The 18,314-nt window shown below is 41.5% G+C and overlaps 1 protein-coding gene across 1 annotated transcript in view; it reads right to left on the bottom strand.

Annotated features, from left to right (window-relative positions):
- NEDD9 (neural precursor cell expressed, developmentally down-regulated 9) overlaps positions 1–18,314 on the bottom strand; it is a 200,780-nt gene that overhangs the window by 106,290 nt on the left and 76,176 nt on the right. Inside the window, exon 2 of the mRNA XM_007973688.3 lies at positions 16,940–17,103. Coding sequence (XP_007971879.3) covers positions 16,940–16,951 — 12 coding nt within the window. The 5' untranslated portion in view covers positions 16,952–17,103. The remainder of the gene's footprint in view (positions 1–16,939; positions 17,104–18,314) is intronic.

Raw genomic sequence — 18,314 nt, forward strand, 5'->3', positions numbered from 1 at the left:
AAACAGGCTGTTAATAAAATGGGTACAATATTTCTGACTCACAAGAACAAACATTTTTTGAAGAGGCGGAACAGTTAGCTTGAAAAGAAGAGCTTGAGATGAAAAACTGAACAATAAAGGCACATGTCATTGAATTCTTCCGTTGTACTCTTTTGTATCTGATCTGTAAAATCTAGGAAGTGTGATTATATTTTGGGAAGACAGCCAAATTAAGTAATATAATTCTGGTACTGCTATAAATCTATTTTCTATTATTATTATTTGATTTTATGTGGTAATATTTAGGTTAAATCAGCACCATACTTTGCAGCCAAATGGCAGGTTTTATTTTATTAATTTACTAATTTATTTATTTTTTGAGACAGAGTCTTGCTTTGTCGCCCAGGCTGGAGTGTAGTGGCACGATCTCGGCTCACTGCAGCCTCCACCTCCCGGGTTCACGCCATTCTCCTGCCTCAGCCTCCCGAGCAGCTGGGACTATAGGCACCTGCCACCACGCCCAGCTAATCTTTTGTATTTTTAGTAGAGACGAGGTTTCACCGTGTTAGCCAGGATGGTCTTGATCTCCTGACCTCGTGATCCGCCCGCCTTGGCCTCCCAAAGTGCTGGGATTACGGGCGTCAACCACCACGCCCAGCCGGCAGATATTATTTGTATTTATTTTCTCTCCCTAGCTGTTATAGGTCAGGGGTGGGGAGGATAAGGAAGGAGAAAAGGAGATCTCAGACTATTAAATCATTTGTCCAAGATCCTTAAGAATAAGAGGAACAACACGCAGCCTTTAATTATTCAATGCCAGATCTCCAGGTGGAAATTTTAAAATTTAGGCAAAAAATCCTATCGGTATATAACCTCTGTAATGGTAAAATCAGAGTTAAAAAAAATAGGTATGTAACTAACTGCTCCATTAACACTGGTGTAGACGGTTCCACGGGGGCAAAGATGCATGAAGGTTTTCACACAGGAGTTCTTTCCACTAGCATTACCTCCTCCAGACAGCCTTAAGAATCCATTAAGGAGACTCCATTGGCCTATTTGCCTGTGTCCATTTCCTCATTCTTTAGCAGGTATTTGTTGGAAACCTCTGTTGTTTCTCACATTTGCTCGGAACTGCGAGGAGGACAACCTTTCAAGACATATGTTTTCATGAACCACAGAGACGCTTGCAAGTCAGGCTGATACCATCCAGACCTTCACTCCCCCGAAACGCTGTCTCCACCTTTTAAGCTATCTTGACAGAATCCAACACAAAATACAAGCCTTAGTAGGTGACTTCTGGCCTCCAAAGAAAGCATTATGGGGTATTCTGTTTCTATTTTCCTTGACTTTCCCCCAAGTAATTTTATATCCCTTAGGAGCCAAGAAGCATTTCCTGTAATTAGGGTTGGCTACTGGCACTTGCTCCTTGAAGTATTCATCTGTCCAGCTCCCCAGACCAAGAGGCATTGCCCTGGAACTGCTGGTTTTGCAGCAGAGTGGTCATATTCCTCCTCACCCTGGAGTCCTGGATAGAAGAGCAGGAAACAAAGCTCCAACTGTACCTTGAGACCATATGAATGCTTTTATCCATTAATTGGAATTAATAGGGATGGGCAACAGGCCCTTTGGTGAACACCGAGCTGGGCTGTCACTGACTAGCTGTGGGTAACATGTCTTCCGGGTCTCAGTTGCCTCAACTGCAAAACCTTAAAAGGGGGTTGAAAGAAAGGGGTAGCTAACGTCTCTCCAAGGCAGGCACTACCAGCAGCTGTGCTCTTCCCTCTATCTCCCTGCTTTCTTCAGATTTATATTGATGATGTGATTGAGTGCTGGATGATAGAGTGCCAGTGGAAGTGATGTACCCTGCTTTCTAACCTGCTCCCTAAAATGTCCCACACCCTCCCTCTTGAAGAAGAGGTAGTGTTTAACGTGCTGGAAGTGAAAGGCCCTGAGATACTGGAGCCCCATGATGGAAGAGACCCAGATCCCCGAGGTCAGCTGTCTGGGAGAGTCCCTGACTGGCCCACGAGTGAGAACAGTGTGTTGTGCTGAGATGCTGAGCTTGTATGATTTCCTTGCTACTGCGGTTCACTGCAGCACTATCCTCATGAAAGTGCTCTACTGCGTCCAGAATTCTGTGTATCTAGGGGATGGCAGAGCACAGGGCAGAAATAGAATGAGATTTTTAACACGAGCAGGAAGCATTCCATGTAAATCTGCTGTTTAATTGGATGTTGTACTCAAAGGTGCTTCTCTAAATAAGCCAGTGAAAACCCGAGTGGGCGTTGGATAATACTTAACGGATAGGGATGCGTAGTTTGGGCATAACAGTGCCTCTGTGGGTTACAGCACCCTGGTCAAACCTGGAAAAATAGTTCCTTAGAAAAGAATAAAGGCAAACTATGGGGAAATGGTCATGGAAGGCTCTCTCACTAAGAAGAGAACTCAGAATGTCTTGTTATTAGCAACATAGATCTCCGACTAAAGGGTTTACCCATCCCCGCACTTGTGATGTTTGCATAGAGATGGTGAGTACAGGGTTACCTTTGAGTTCTCTGTCATTGTCATATTTTTGCTGTGCTGCTTCCAGAATCTTTTTCGTCATGTAAAAAGTGATTAGGTCTGGGTGGCTATTGATCGTTTGGGGAAAATAGACTTACTTGAATCCTTCTTCAGAATGGATTCCCACAGATAAGGTTTTCATCTAGACTTATTTTTACTGAGTGAAAGTGCCATTTTCAAGAAACTCCCAAAACTTGATATTTTAGAATAAGTGAGGCCCATCTGTGGGAAAAGAAAGCCACAGAGGACACTGAAAAACCACATGACCCGGCGTTAAATCAAGAAAAGCGTCTGGTAGGCCTGGGAAAGCCTGTGTAAGCTTCGAGGTCGCTTTCCGCATCTCAGCTCCTGTTTATTTTCTGGACCTTGGTCAGTGTCGTCTTGACAGTGTAATTTCTGCAGTGCAGCTGGACTTCGTGACCCGTAATCAAAGCCAGAAAGCCTGCAGCAATCCCATCTGGGTGGGGGGCTCCATTTTATCTGGTTTAAATGAAAAAGTTAAATCTCCATCCAGACACGCCTGTTTGCAGGCCCAGTGACTCTTCCACCTGCAGGACACTTGGTCTTTGAATATGCTTCTGATTCTCCAGACAAGCTCAGGGGATCTGCATCCTCCAATAAAATTTCTGTCTGCACAAAATTGCCTTTTAGTGGTGATTTATAACTCAATAAAATGACATCTCAAAAAGGAGAATTGGTTTGAGTCTATAACTGATGTGATTGATGCATGTTTTGGCTTTGGAATACACAGTATTTACACAAGGGGCAGTGGTCTCTGTGATGTGATGTGGAGATGTACATCCACAGAACCCATGACAAGGAGCGAGGTGGGAATCTTCTAAGCACAGGCCTCCCTGGGCTCTAATATAAAGAATATTCTTACTGAGCTCAGCCTCAAGCAGAGGGCTTCATGGTTTTCTGGGTATCAGAAACATCCATGGAACTTGCTAAAATTATACATTCCTGGCCTCCACCCTAGAACCCATGAGCTAGATTCACTAAGAGCGGGGTGGGGTCCAGGGATCTGTAGTTTAACAATCTGTACAGGTGGTTCCAGTCACATACTTGAGAAACCACTTTAAGTTGAGAAACACTTCTAGTTTGTAATCAGTCACCGCAATGAACTATTTGCTGCAAAAAGGGGAAGGGAACAAATGCTTTTAAAATGCCTTCTTTGTGTCAAGGGTTGTTGCTAGACAATCTAAGTCTGTGGGGTTTTTTTGTTTAACTCTTGCAACAGTCCAATAAGATTGGTATTATTATATTCATTTTGGAGATTCAGAGAGGTTAAGGATTATTAGCAAACAGCAAGGTAGAGATTTGAACCCAGACCTTTCTGGCTCCACAGTGCACTTTTTCCACTAACCCATGTTAGCAGCCCAGGGTTGGGCCAAATATTTTCGAGTTCATAGTGTGTTACCCTTTGATCTACTGAGAGATATTATGAGAAATGTCTCTGTTTTCTATGCCCCCCACTCAGCTTTATCGAGGCATATTTGACAAATAAAAATTGTATATAGTTAAAGTGTACAACATAATGCTTTGATACACGTATACATTGTGAAATAATTACCACAACCAAGCTAATTGACATATCTGTCACCTCACACGGAGACCGTCTATGTGTGTGTGTGCTGAGAACATTTAAGATCTACTGTAGTAGCAGGTCTCAAGTATTTATTAAATACAGTGTTTTTAACCATATCACCATGTTATTTATTAGATTCCCAAAACTTGTTCATCTTGTAACTAAAAGTGTACTCTTTGACCAACATCTTTCCAATCCTCCCAGTCCCCCAACCCCTGGTGAGCACAGTTCTACTTCCTGCTTCCATGAGTCTGACTTTTTTAGATTCCATATGTAAAGTGAGGTCATGCAGTATTTGTCTTTCTGTGCCTGGCTTATTTCACTCAGCATAATGTCCTCCAGGTTCATCCATGTTGTCACAAATGACAGGACTTCCTTCTTCTTCAAGGCTGAATAGAATTCCATTGTGTGTGTGTGTGTGTGTGTGTGTGTATCACATTTTCTTTAACCATTCATGTACTAATGGAATCAACACTTAGGTTGACTCTATATCTTGGCTATTGTGAATAATGTTGCAATGAACATGGAGGTGCATAGAACTCTTTGAGGTACTGATTTCATTTCCTTTGGATGTATACCCAGAAGTGGAGTTACTGGTTCATATGACAATTGTATTTTTCAATTTTGAGGAACCTCCGTGCTGTGTTCCATAATGACTATAGCAGCGGATATGGTTTGGCCCTATGTCTCCACCCAAATCTCATGTTGAGTTGTGATCTTCAGTGTTGGAGGAGGGGTCTGGTGGAAGTGTGGATCATCGGGTGGATTTCCCTTTTGCTGTTCTCATGATAGTGAGTGAGTTCTCATGAGATCTGGTTGTTTGAGAGTGTGTAGCACTTCCCCCTTTGCTCTCTCCCTCTCCTGTTCCAGCCATATCGGATGTGCTGACTTCCCTTTTGTCTTCTGCCTTGATTCTAAGTTTCCTGAGGCCTCTGCAGTCATATTTCCTGTAACACCTGCAGAACTATGAGCCAATCAAACCTCTTTTCTTTATAAATTATCCAGTCTTAGGTAGTTCTTTATAGTGATGTGAGAACAAACTAATATACCAGTTTACATTCCTACCAACAGTATACAAGGGTTCCCTTTCCCCATATCCTCGACAACACTTGTTAGTGTTTTTGATGATAGCCAACTGGGGTAAGATGATATCTCTTTATGGTTTCGATCTGCATATCCCTGATGATTAGTGATATGGTTTGGCTGTGTCCCCACCCAAATCTCATCCTGAATTGTAGCTCCCATAATTCCCACCTGTTGTGAGAGGAACCTGGTGGGAGGTAATTGAATCATGGGGGCGGGTCTTTCCTGCACTGTTCTCGTGGCAGTGAATAAGTCTCACAAGATCTGATGGTTTTGTAAAGGGCAGTTCCCCTACACAAGCTCTCTTGCCTGCTGCTATGAAAGACATGCCTTTGCTTCTCCTTTGCCTTCTGCATTGGTTGTGAGGCCTCCCCAGTCATGTGGAACCATGAGTCCATTAAACCTCTTTTTCTACATACATTACCCAGTCTTGAGTAGGTTTTTATTAGAAGTGAGAACAGACTAATACAATTAGTGATGTTGCACATCTGTATATGTACTTTTTGGCCATTTTGTATGTCTTCTTTTGGCAAATGTCTATTCAGGTTCTCTGCCCGTTTTTTTTTTTTTTTTAGCCAGGTTATGTTTCCTTGCTTTTATTGTATGAGTGCATTATATTTTTCTGGCTATTAACCTATTATCAGATGAATGTTTTGCAAATATTTTCTCCCATTCTGTAGGGTGTGAGGAATTTCTTAAGAAGATAATGGTAAGTCCTTACACTCACTTGAGGAGAGTAAATTTCAGATTTGTAGTGGACACTGGGGTCCAAGACCTGAGACCAACTTCAGGCTGAGTAGTCAATCATTCTGTCAGCTATGGAAGGGTTGGCACCTAGCAGCTCACTGCAGAGTGCCCTCTTGAGATTGTCCCCAGCTGAGGCACAGCATGCCTCCTCCCTGGGGTGGCCTGCTTGCAGTGACTGTCCAGGAAGGGGCATAAACTTCCAACTACCTTGCCTCAGTTCAGACAACATGGAAGGACATCCCAGCTTTGGAGGGCCTCTGTGACTTGGTGGGACCTTTATCCTGATTTCAGCTTCTTCCTCTGCCTAGTCCTGCTTCCTCTGCTGCTTTAACAGTTTCCCAAGAGCACTCTCCACAAACTTCCGGCATACCAATCTCCATCTCAAAATTTGCTTCTCTGGGAATGCAACCTGTGGTGTTCAATCAAATTGTCCCTGTAGATGCATTACACTCACATTAGGCATATGATGGACTGAATTGCGACCTCCATCCCAAATTCATGTTGAAACTTTAACACCCAGGAACTCTGAATGTGACTGTGTTTAGAGATAGGGTCTTCGCAGAAGTAATTAAGTTAAAATGAGGTGGGCCCTAATCCAATATGACAGGAGTCCTTATAAGAAGAGGAGATGAGGGCACAGCCAAGCAGAGGGAAGACCACATGGGGAAAAGACGAAGGTCTACAATCCAAGGAGAGAAGTTTCGGGAGAAATCAACCCTGCAGACACCTTATCTTGGACTTCCAGCCTCCAGAACTGTGAGAGAATAAATTTCTGTTGTTTAAGCCCCCATTCTGTGATACCTTGTCATGGCAGCCGAAGTGGATACAATAGGCGGATTTAGAGGTTCTTTATTTTGATCCTGATTCTTTCATTTTTATAGTTAAGGAACAACTCAGAAATCTGAACAGGTTAAATTCTCTTTTAAGTATAATGAAACAGGATGGTAATTCTCACTAGATAGTGTTTCCATATTCTAGGGAATATGTCAGGATAATCATGTTTTTAGAGAGGTGATAAAGAGTATGCATTATCTCTCTTCATCACATCTCTCTGTTTACAGCATTTACCACAAACCTGGGGCAGACGTAAATACCCGGTGTGGATCAGTACTTTGGACCTGCAGTGAACTTGTATTTAGTGGGAAAGAATGACAAAATTTTCTTTCTTCCTTTCTTTCTTTTTTTTTTTTTTTTTTTGAGACAGTCTCGCTGTATCACCCAGGCTGGAGTGCAGTGGCATGATCTGGGCTCACTGCAACCTTCACTTCCTGGGTTCAAGCCATTCTTCTGCCTCAGCCTCCAGAGTAGCTGGGATTAAAGGTGCACATCACCATACTCGGCTAATTTTTGTATTTTAATAGAGACAGGGTTTCGCCATCTTGCGCAGGCTAGTCTCGAACTCCTGACCTCAGGTGATACTCCTGCCTCGGCCTCCCAAAGTGCTGGAATTACAGGCATGAGTCACCATGTCCGGCCTGAAATTTTTCAAATTCTGTCAGTCAACACTTTCTGGTCCTCTGCGAAGCAAGGATATGGTTTGGCATTTTTTCTTTTTCTTTTCTTTTCTTTTTTCTTTTTAGACGAAGTTTCAGTCTTTTTGCCAGGCTGGAGTGCAATGTCATGATCTCTGCTCACTGCAACATCCACCTCCCAAGTTCAAGTGATTCTTCTGCCTCAGCCTCCCGAGTAGTTGGGATTGCAGGTGCACACCACTATACCTGGCTAATTTTTGTATTTTCAGTAGAGACAGGGTTCCACCATGTTGGCCAGGCTGGTCTTGAACTCCTGACCTCAGGTGATCCACCCACCTCGGCCTCCCAAAGAGCTGGGATTATAGGCATGAGCCACCACGCCCAGTCAATTTAGCTTTTTTTCTTTAGATAAACTGTAACATGCCATGTCTGGCTGCCGGCTTCCTGCCCTAATTCAAAGGTGAAAAAGCTTTGTAGTTTAATTTTTTTTTTTAGGTTTTCATTTTTTCTGAGCCAGCTCCTTTATCCTTTATTGTCTCCAGTGGAACATTGGTAAATGTTTAACTACCAGCTCTTTGAAAATGAAATAAAACAGAGCCATCCTGGGAAAAGAATGCTGCAGGATGCCAGCCTCTCTGCAGCCAAGGACAGCTCTCCAGGTGTGAGGAGACCTCTCTGCCTTCCTCCTCACACTGATATTAGTGCAGTTCCCTCAGGGCTTGCTTTTATTTGCTGAGACTTCTTGTAAGGGGTTTAATTTTGAGAGTATTTATGAGTTTAGCACAGGCTTCCCCAGTGAATTTTTCTGTCCATGCCCTCACTCATGATGTCTTCATTGTCACCTCTGGAACCAGAAAAATCACAGCTTAAGGAAGCTCAGGTGAGCAACCAAGTCTAGCTCCATCCAGATTCTCAAGGCCTGTTCTCCCACCAGGCCTTTCCTTATGCTCTGCATCTCTCATCTTCTCCTTCAATGATTTCTTTTAGCTGCACTGACTTGATTTTTTATGTGCTATAAAACTCAGGAAGCTTCTACTGAGGGCTTAGTAGGTGCCAAACACAGTTCCGAGCAACATGCAAATTTAATCATCACAAGCCCTTCGAGGTAGGTACTATTCTCATTCTCATTTTGTAGGTGAAGAAACTGAGGCACAAAGAGGGTTAATAACTTGTTCAAGGCCCTATTACTTGATAGAGGCAGGACTGGGATTCAAACCAGGCAGTATGGCTTCCAGTCCATATTTTTCTTTTCTTTTCTTTTTATTTTGGAGACAGAGTCTTGCTTTGTCACCCAGGCTGGAGTGTAGTGGTGCAATCACAGCTCACTGCAGCCTCTGCCTCTGGGGTTCAAGCAATTCTCTTGCCTCAGCCTCCTGAGTAGCTGGGACTATAGGTGCACACCACTACACCCAGCTAATTTTCCTATTTTTAGTAGAGAAAGGGTTTCACCATCTTGGTCAGGCTGGTCTCGAACTCCTGACCTCAAATCATCTGCCCACCTTGACCTCCCAAGGTGCTGGGATTATAGGCGTGAGCCACTGCACCCGGCCCCAATCCATATTTTTAACCAGCATCCTACCTGAAAAAGAGCAGTAGAAATATACATATGTGTAGTGTGAAGTGATGTGTGTATGTGTGTGTGTGTATCTGTGTGTATGAAAAGTTAAATCAAGTTTAATAATGGTGAAAAATCACCCAGAAGTAATGGAATTAAAGACCTCAAAGGACTTTTTGACTCAACATACATAATTCTAAAGCAAATTAAAAATTTTAGGTGGTGAAATTATGTTTTTTAGGTCTAGAATTCCAAAAGTTGAGGCTCAGCATGTATTGGAAATACCATAGAGCTAATGTTAATTGCAGAGATACAGCTGGAATGAAATACTGACTTGCTTCAGGGAATGTTTTTTCTCCCTGTCTCTCTCTGTTTTGGTCTCAGTTTAGTAATGCTGGCTGAGTAGGTATAAAAAATGAGAAGAGAGACATTTTTTGTTTCACTATTCGTAGAGAAATTGGTGTTTGTATTGAATGGATTGAGGATTCACAAATAAATATAGTTTGTTCCAGTTTGGATTACTAATTTGGTTTGGTGGAAATCTCTGAAGTATCCAGTTCTGTGACAGACTTTTGCCATAGAATCTAGTACTAGGGAGGATTTTTAAGAGGTCATTACCTTGACCTTAAAACATCACAGTGAGTGGGCTATTGTCCAAGATGGCCAAATAGGAACAGCTTTGGTCTGCAGCTCCCAGCAAGATCGACACAGAAGATGGGTGATTTCTGCATTTCCAACTGAGGTACCTGGTTCATCTCACTGGGACTGGTTGGACAGTGGATGCAGCCCACGGAGGCCTGAAGCAGGGCAGGGCATCGCCTCACCCGGGAAGTACAAGGGGTCAGGGGATTTCCCTTTCTTAGCTAAGGGATGCCGTGACAGACTGTACCTGGAGGAATGGTACACTCCTGACCAAATACTACACTTTTCCCACAGTCTTAGCAACTGGCAGGTCAGGAGATACTCTCCTGTGCTTGGCTCTGTGGGTCCCATGCCCACGGAGCCTTGCTCACTGCTACTGCAGCAGTCTGAGATCAACCTGTGACACTGCAGCTTGACAGCGGGAGGGGCATCCACCATTGCTGAGGCTTGAGTAAACAAAGTGTCACAGTGTAAACAAAGAGGCCAGGAAGTACAAACTGGGCAGAGCCCACCACAGCTCAGTAAGGCCTACTGCCTCTATAGATTCCATCTCTGGGAGCAGGGCATAGGAGAACAAAAGGCAGCAAACAGCTTCTGCAGACTTAAATGTCCCTGTCTGACAACTCTAAAGGAACAGTGGTTCTCTCAGCATGGCGTTCGAGCTCCAAGAATGGACAGACTGCCTCCTCAAGTGGGTCCCTGACACCCGTGTAGCCTGACTGGGAAACACTTCCCAGTAGGGGCCGACAGTCACCTCAAATAAGTAGGTGCCTCTCTGGGACAAACCTTCCAGTGGAAGGATCAGGCAGCAATATTTGCTGTTCCGTAGCCTCTGCTGGTGACACCCAGGCAAACAGGGTCTGGAGCTGACCTCCAGCAAACTCCAACAGACCTGCAGCTGAGGGGTCTGTAAGAAGGAAAACTAACAAACAGAAAAGAATAGCATCAACATCAACAAAAAGACATCCACACCAAAACCCCATCTGTAGGTCACCAATGTCAAAGACCAAAGGTAGATAAAACCACAAAAATGGGGAGAAACCAAAGCATAAAAGCAGAAAATTCCAAAAAAGAGAGTGCCTCATCTCCTCCAAAGGATCGCAACTCCTTGCCAGCAAGGGAACAAAACTGGACAGAGAATAAGTTTGACTAGTTGACAGAAGCAGGCTTCAGAAGGTTGGTAATAACAAACTTCTCCAAGCTAAAGGAGTATGTTGTAACCCATTGCAAGGAAGCTAAAAACCTTGAAAAAAGGTTAGATTAACGGCTAACTAGAATAAACAGTGTACAGAAGATATTAAATGACCTGATGGAGCTGAAAACCACAGCATGAGAACTTTGTGACGCATGCACAAGATTCAATAGCCTATTCGATCAAGTGAAAGGAAGGATATCAGTGATTGAAGATCAAATTAATGAAATAAAGTGAGAAGACAAGATTAGAGAAAAAAGAATGAAAAGAAACAAACAAGGCCTCCAAGAAATATGACTATGTGAAAAGACCAAATATACGTTTTTGATTGGTGTACCAGAAAGTGACGGGGAGAATGGAACCAAGTTAGAAAACACTCTTCAGGATATTATCCAGGATAATTTCCTGAACTTAGCAAGGCAGGCCAACATTCAAATTCAGGAAATAGAGAGAACACCACAAAGATACTCCTCAAGAAGAGCAACCCCAAGACACATAATTGTCAGATTCACCAGGGTTGAAATGAAGGAAAAAATGTTAAGGGCAGCCAGAGAGAAAGGTCAGGTTACCCACAAAGGGAAGCCCATCTGACTAACAGCAGATCTCTTGGCAGAAACCCTACAAGCCAGAAGAGAGTGGGGGTCAATATTCAACATTCTTAAAGAAAAGAATTTTCAACCCAGAATCTCATATCCAGCCACGTTAAGCTTCATAAGTGAAGGAGAAATAAAATCCTTTATAGACAAGCAAATGCTGAGAGATTTTGTCACTACAAAGCCTGCCTTACAAGAAGAACTCCTGAAGGAAGCATTAAACATGGAAAGGAATAATTGGTACTAGCCACTGCAAAAACATGCCAAATGGTAAAGACCATTGACACTATGAAAAAACTGCATCAATTAACAGGAAAATAACCAGCTAACATCATAAAGACAGGATCAAATTCACACATAACAATATTAACTTTAAATGTGAATGGACTAAATGCCCCAATTAAAAGACACAGACTGGCAAATTGGATAAAGAGTCAAGACCCATTGATGCGCTGTGTTCAGGAGAACCATTTCATGTGCAAAGACATACATAGGCTCAAAATAAAGGGATGGAGGAAGATCTACCAAGCAAATAGAAAGCAAAAAAAAAAAGGGGGGGGTTTCAATTCTAGTCTCTGATAAAACAGACTTTAAACCAACAAAGATCAAGAAGGACAAAGAAGGCCACTACATAATGGTAAAGGGATCTATTCACCAAGAAGAGCTAGGTATCCTAAATATGTATACACCGAACACAGGAGCACCCAGATTCATAAAGCAAGTCCTTAGAGACCTACAGAGACTTAGACTCCCATACGATAATAATGGGAGACTTTAACACCCCACTGTCAATATTAGACAGATCAACGAGACAGAAGGTTAACAAGGATATCCAGGACTTGAACTCAGCTCTGGACCAAACGAACCTAATAGACGTCTACAGAACTGTACACCCCAAATCAACAGAATATACATTCTCATGCTTATTGTAAAACTGACCACATAATTGGTAGTAAAACACTCCTCAGCAAATGTAAAAGAACAGAAATCACAACAAACCGTCTCTCAGACTACAGTACAATCAAATTAGAACTCAGGATTAACAAAGCCACTCAAAACTACACAACTACATGGAAGCTGAACAACCACTCCTGAATGACTGCTGGGTAAGTAACGAAATGAAGGCAGAAATGAAGATGTTCTTTGAAACCAATGAGAACAAAGACACAACATACCAAAATCTCTGGGACACATTTAAAGCAGTATAGAGGGAAATTTATATCACTAAATGCCCACAAGAGAAAGCAGGAAAGATCTAAAATCGACACTCTAACATCACAAAAGAACTAGGGAAGCAAGAGCAAGAAATTCAACAGCTAGCAGAAGGCAAGAAATAACTAAGATCAGAGCAGAACTGAGGGAGATAAAGACACAAGAAACCCTTCAAAAAAATCAATGAATCCAGGAGCTGGTTTTTTGAAAAGATCAACAAAATAAATAGACTGCTAGCAAGACTAATAAAGAAGAAAAGAGAGAAAAATCAAATAGACGCAATAAAAAATGATAAAGGGGATATCACCACCGATCCCACAGAAACACAAACTACCATCAGAGAATACTATAAACACCTCTGAAAAGATCAACAAAATAGATAGACTGCTAGTAAGACTAATAAAGAAGAAAAGAGAGAAGAATCAAATAGACACAATAAAAAATGGTAAAGGGTATATCACCACCAAACCCACAGAAATACAAACTACCACCAGAGAATACTGTAAACGCCTCTACACAAATAAACTAGAAAATCTAGAAGAAACGGATAAATTCCTGGACACATACATCCAACCAAGACTAAACCAGGAAGAAGTTGAATCTCTGAATAGACCAATAACAGGCTCTTAAATTGAGGCAATAATTAATAGCCTACCAACCAAAAAAAGGTCAGGACCAGAAAGATTCACAGTCAAATTCTATCAGAGGTACAAAGAGGAACTGGTACCATCCCTTCTGAAACTATTTCAATCAATAGAAAAAGGGGGAATCCTCCTTAACTCATTTTATAAGGCTAGCATCATCCTGATACCAAAGTCTGGTAGAGACACAACAAAAAAAGAGAATTTTAGGCCCATATCCCTGATAAACATTGATGTAAAAATCCTCAGTAAAATACTGGCAAACTGAATCCAGCAGCACATCAAAAAGCTTATCCACCATGATCATGTCAGCTTCATCCCTGGGATGCAAGGCTGGTTCAACATATGCAAATCAATAAATGTAATCCATCACATAAATGGAGCCAATGACAAAAACCACATGATTATCTCAATAGATGCAGAAAAGCCCTTTGACAAAATTCAACAGCCCTTCGTGCTAAAAACGCTCAATAAACTAGGTATTGATGGGATGTATCTCAAAATAATAAGAGCTATTTATGACAAACCCACAGCCAATATCATACTGAATGGGCAAAAACTGGAAGCATTCCCTTTGAAAACTGGCACAACACAAGGATGCCCTCTCTCATCACTCCTGTTCAACATAGTGTTGGAAGTTCTGGCTAGGGAAATCAGGTAAGAGAAAGAAATAAAGGGTATTCGATTAGGAAAACAGGAATTGTCTCTGTTTGTGTATGACATGATTGTATATTTAGAAAACCTCATCATCTCTACCCAAAATCTCCTTAAGCTGATAAGCAACTTCAGCAAAGTCTCAGGATACAAAATCAATGTGCAAAAATCACAAGCATTCCTATACACCAATAATAGACAAACAGCCAAATCATGAGTGAACTCCCATTCACAATTACTATAAAGAGAACAAAATACCTGGGAATTCAACTTACAAGGGATGTGAAGGACCTCTTCAAGGAGAACTACAAACCACTACTCAACGAAATAAAAGAGCATACAAACAAATGGAAGAATATTCCATGCTCATGGATAGGAAGAATCAATGTCATGAAAATGGCCATACTGCCCAAGGTAATTTATAGATTCAATGCCATCCCCATCAAGCTACCACTGACTTTCTTCACAGAATTGGAAACAACTACTTTAAATTTCGTATAGTATCAAAAAAGAGCCCGCATTGCCAAGACAATCCTAAGCAAAAAGAACAAAGCTGGAGGCATGATGCTACCTGACTTCAAACTATACTATAAGGCTATAGTAACCAAAACAGCATGGTACTGGTACCAAAACAGATATTTAAACCAGTGGAACAGAACAGAGGCCTCAGAAATAACAACATACATCTACAACCATCTGATCTTTGACAAACCTGACAAAAACAAGCAATATGGAAAGGATTCCCTATTTAATGAATTGTGCTGGGAAAACTGGCTAGTTGTATGTAGAAAGCAGAAAGCTGAAACTGGATCCCTTCCTTACACCATATACAAAAATTAACTCAGGATGGATTAAAGACTTAAACACCATAAAAACTCTAGAAGAAAACCTAGGCAATACCATTCAGAACATAGACGTGGGCAAAGACCACGACTGAAACACCAAAAGCAATGGGAACAAAAGCCAAAATAGACAAATGGGATCTAATTAAACTAAAGAGCTTCTGCACAGCAAAAGAAACTATCATCAGAGTGAACAGGCAACCGACAGAATGGGAGAAAATCTTTGCAGTCTACCCATCTGACAAAGGGGTAATATCCAGAATCTACAAATAACTTAAACAAATTTACAAGAAATAAACAACCTCATCAAAAAGTGGGCAAAGGATATGAACAGACACTTCTCAAAAGAAGACATTTACGCAGCCAACAGACATGAAAAAATGCTCATCATCACTGGTCATCAGAGAAATGCAAATCAAAATGGCAATGAGATACCTTTCACACCAGTTAGAATGGCGATCCTTAAAAAGTCAGGAAACAACAGATGCTGGAGAGGACATGGAGAAATGGGAATGCTTTTGCACTGTTGTTGGAAGTGTAAATTAGTTCAACCATTGTGGAAGACAGTGTGGCAATTCCTCAAGAATCTAGAACTAGAAATACCCAGTGATCTCATTACTGGGTATATACCCAAAGGATTATTAATCATGCTACTATAAAGACACATGCACACATATGTTTATTGCAGCACTCTTCACAATAGCAAAGACTTGGAGCCACCCCAAATGTCCATCAATGATAGTCTGGATTAAGAAAATGTGGCACATATACACCATGGAATACTATACAGCCATAAAATTGGATGAGTTAATGTCCTTTGCAGGAACATGGATGAAGCTGGAAACCATCATTCTAAGCAAACTATCACAAGGACAGAAAACCAAACACCACATGTTCTCACTCATAGGTGGGAGTTGAACAACGAGAACACATGGACACAGGGCAGTCAATATCACACACCGGGGTCTGTTGGGGGGTGTGGACCTGGGGAAGGGATAGCATTAGGAGAAATACCTAATGTAAATGACAAGTTGTTGGGTGCAGCAAATCAACATGGTACATGTATAATTATGTAACCAATCTGCACGTTGTGCACATGTACCCTAGAACTTAAAGTATAATTTTAAAAAATCACTGTGATATGACAATCAAACTTGTATTTAATGCCTTCCAGGGAAATCTTTTTGTTGCTTATCAAATTATTTAAAGAAAACATTTCTCATTATATTTAACTTGGAACCTTTCCCCAGAAGGGAGATGGGGCTGTCCTTGGCTTGATGTGGTGCCCAGAGCTTTTTGATTTGTGTGCAGTTGATGGTTGATTCTCTGAGATACAGAAAACAGTTGATCAATCTCAACAGATAAGGGAATTCGCCTTTTTTTTGAGCACGAATTACTCTATGTGCATTTTCTCATTTCATCCTCTGAACAATCTTTCTGTCACCATTTTATAAACGCAGAAACAGAGATTCAAAAGGGTCAGGTCACTGGCTTAAGGTCAACTCTACTACTAAACAGAAAAGCAAGGACCAAAACTCAGATCTTTGTGACCCTCATTGCCACTATGCCATGCGACGATGCCTACCTCCTTTAGAGGCCAACTAATAGGTAAAATTACACATCATATCTTCTATGAATTTTCATAAAACCTTTAGGAAGCCTTGGTTAGATAGAAAAATTGATTATTTTAATCCTACACTGTACCCCAGGCCAAGCTGATTTTCTTGAGGAATGGCCGAATGGAAGTTGAATGGTTTAAAGGTGACTGGCAAACAGAGAAACAAGGCACTGAAGAACTGGCTATTTCCAAACCTGGGCGATCAGCTTCTGAATGAGTAGTTCAGTGGGTATAACTTCCAGGCTTGCTCAGGCACCATTATGCTAATTGGAATAATCAATCTGCATCCCAGAAGACTGCTTCCCCAGAGATTTCAGGATGGAAGAGGATGCCCTGTGGGCATCAGTGTATCCATGTAAAAAATTCACCTAACAGAGCAAAATCTGGCAGTCTAAACTTAACAGTATTTTCCCCAAATGTTAGTTGCAGGTATGTATGACAAAAAAAAAAACAGCAAAAAAACTCCCCACTATTTGTATTATTATTGCAGGGGCTTTAAGCTGAGCAAACTGGAAAAAGGAGAATCACAAATTGTCTGTTTTTTTCTCTCAGTACTCACCCTTGTCCACATTTTCCCCCAAGGAATGTTGCAGCTCTGGATCTTGGAAAGGACAATTCCGACGTTTTACTCTTCCGACCAGTTTCTTCGTTTTCATAACTCTACTTGAAGAACACGTGATGTTTGCCAGTGTCTGACGTTACAGACCTCACAGCTTACTGAATCTGAAAACAGGAGATAGAGATGGAAAGGTTGGTAAACTCTGAAAAAAATTGAGATTCTTTTCATCATTTAAGGATTGCATCAGAGCAGTTGGAAAAGCCAAATCCATAGTCTCGTGAATGGAATCCATCATCCATTCATTCATGCAATCAAAGAAAGCATTTATGGGGTTCTTACTATGCTTTAGTTGGAACTTCAAAGATGCATAAACTATAGTAATGTCCTCAAGGATCCCACAGTCTCACTGAACAAACAAAAAAATACCGCACAATAAAATGTTACATCATTTCGGGTCAAATGTGCAGTGGATCCGGTGAGGGCACAAAGGAAGAAGGTCAATCTTGGATGGAGTCTTGAGAGACGGGTAGATGTTTGCCAGGTGTTTTGTATGGATAGTAGAGGTGAGAGTGAAATTTCCTTGCCTGTAACCTACAGTTTTAGTCTTGTCATCGATTTCACTGATTGTTTTCTACTCTCCCTTCCCTGTGGCCTCACCATCCCCCTTTAAACCAACTTAATATGTTACTGCTTTTATCATTTTGAAGCCACAAGATGTGCCTGACTCTACCTCTTACCAGCAGCTTGCGAAGGTCACTGGAGCCATATGCTTTTCTTGTTTCCAGAAAAGGAGAAAAACTAGTGTTTTGGAAATGTGGTTTTTAAATAGCTTAGATGCAAAGCCCAGAATGTGATTTTTTTGGGAAAGACATGGACTGGGCTTTCGGTGAGTTAGTACTGGCCAATTTTTCGCTTCTCTTTCAACATCTTGCAGCTGGAAGGCTGTTTTGAGGTGGTGTGTGTGTGTGTATGTGTATGTATTTGTAGGTTATAGTTGGGATGTATATTCTTAGAAAAACCCTCATATTTAAACCACATAGGGCACATGAATATCTTTTTGAGAATTGGTAATGTGAATCTTTGTAAAAGGATGGTGTTTTCCTATCAAGAATAATGTAAGAAGTTGCTTCAAAAGGGGAAGCAGAAAAATAAGAATTGTGCCTGGCACATAATAGAAGCTCAGCAAACAATTTAATGAACCTATGCAGCTGCCCTTAGGAGGAAGAGAAGTCTTCCTAGAACTCTTTTCCAAACAGGATAATTGGGAGTTGGTCTCCTTTCGCTTCTACCAGGATGGGAACAGCCTCCTGTAATTTCAGTTTGATAAACACAGTGTTTATAGTCTTGGCTAGGAGGGGCAAAAAGGAATTTTCCT

The sequence above is a fragment of the Chlorocebus sabaeus genome, chromosome 17, assembly GCF_047675955.1.
Source record: "Chlorocebus sabaeus isolate Y175 chromosome 17, mChlSab1.0.hap1, whole genome shotgun sequence".
NCBI lineage: Eukaryota > Metazoa > Chordata > Mammalia > Primates > Cercopithecidae > Chlorocebus > Chlorocebus sabaeus.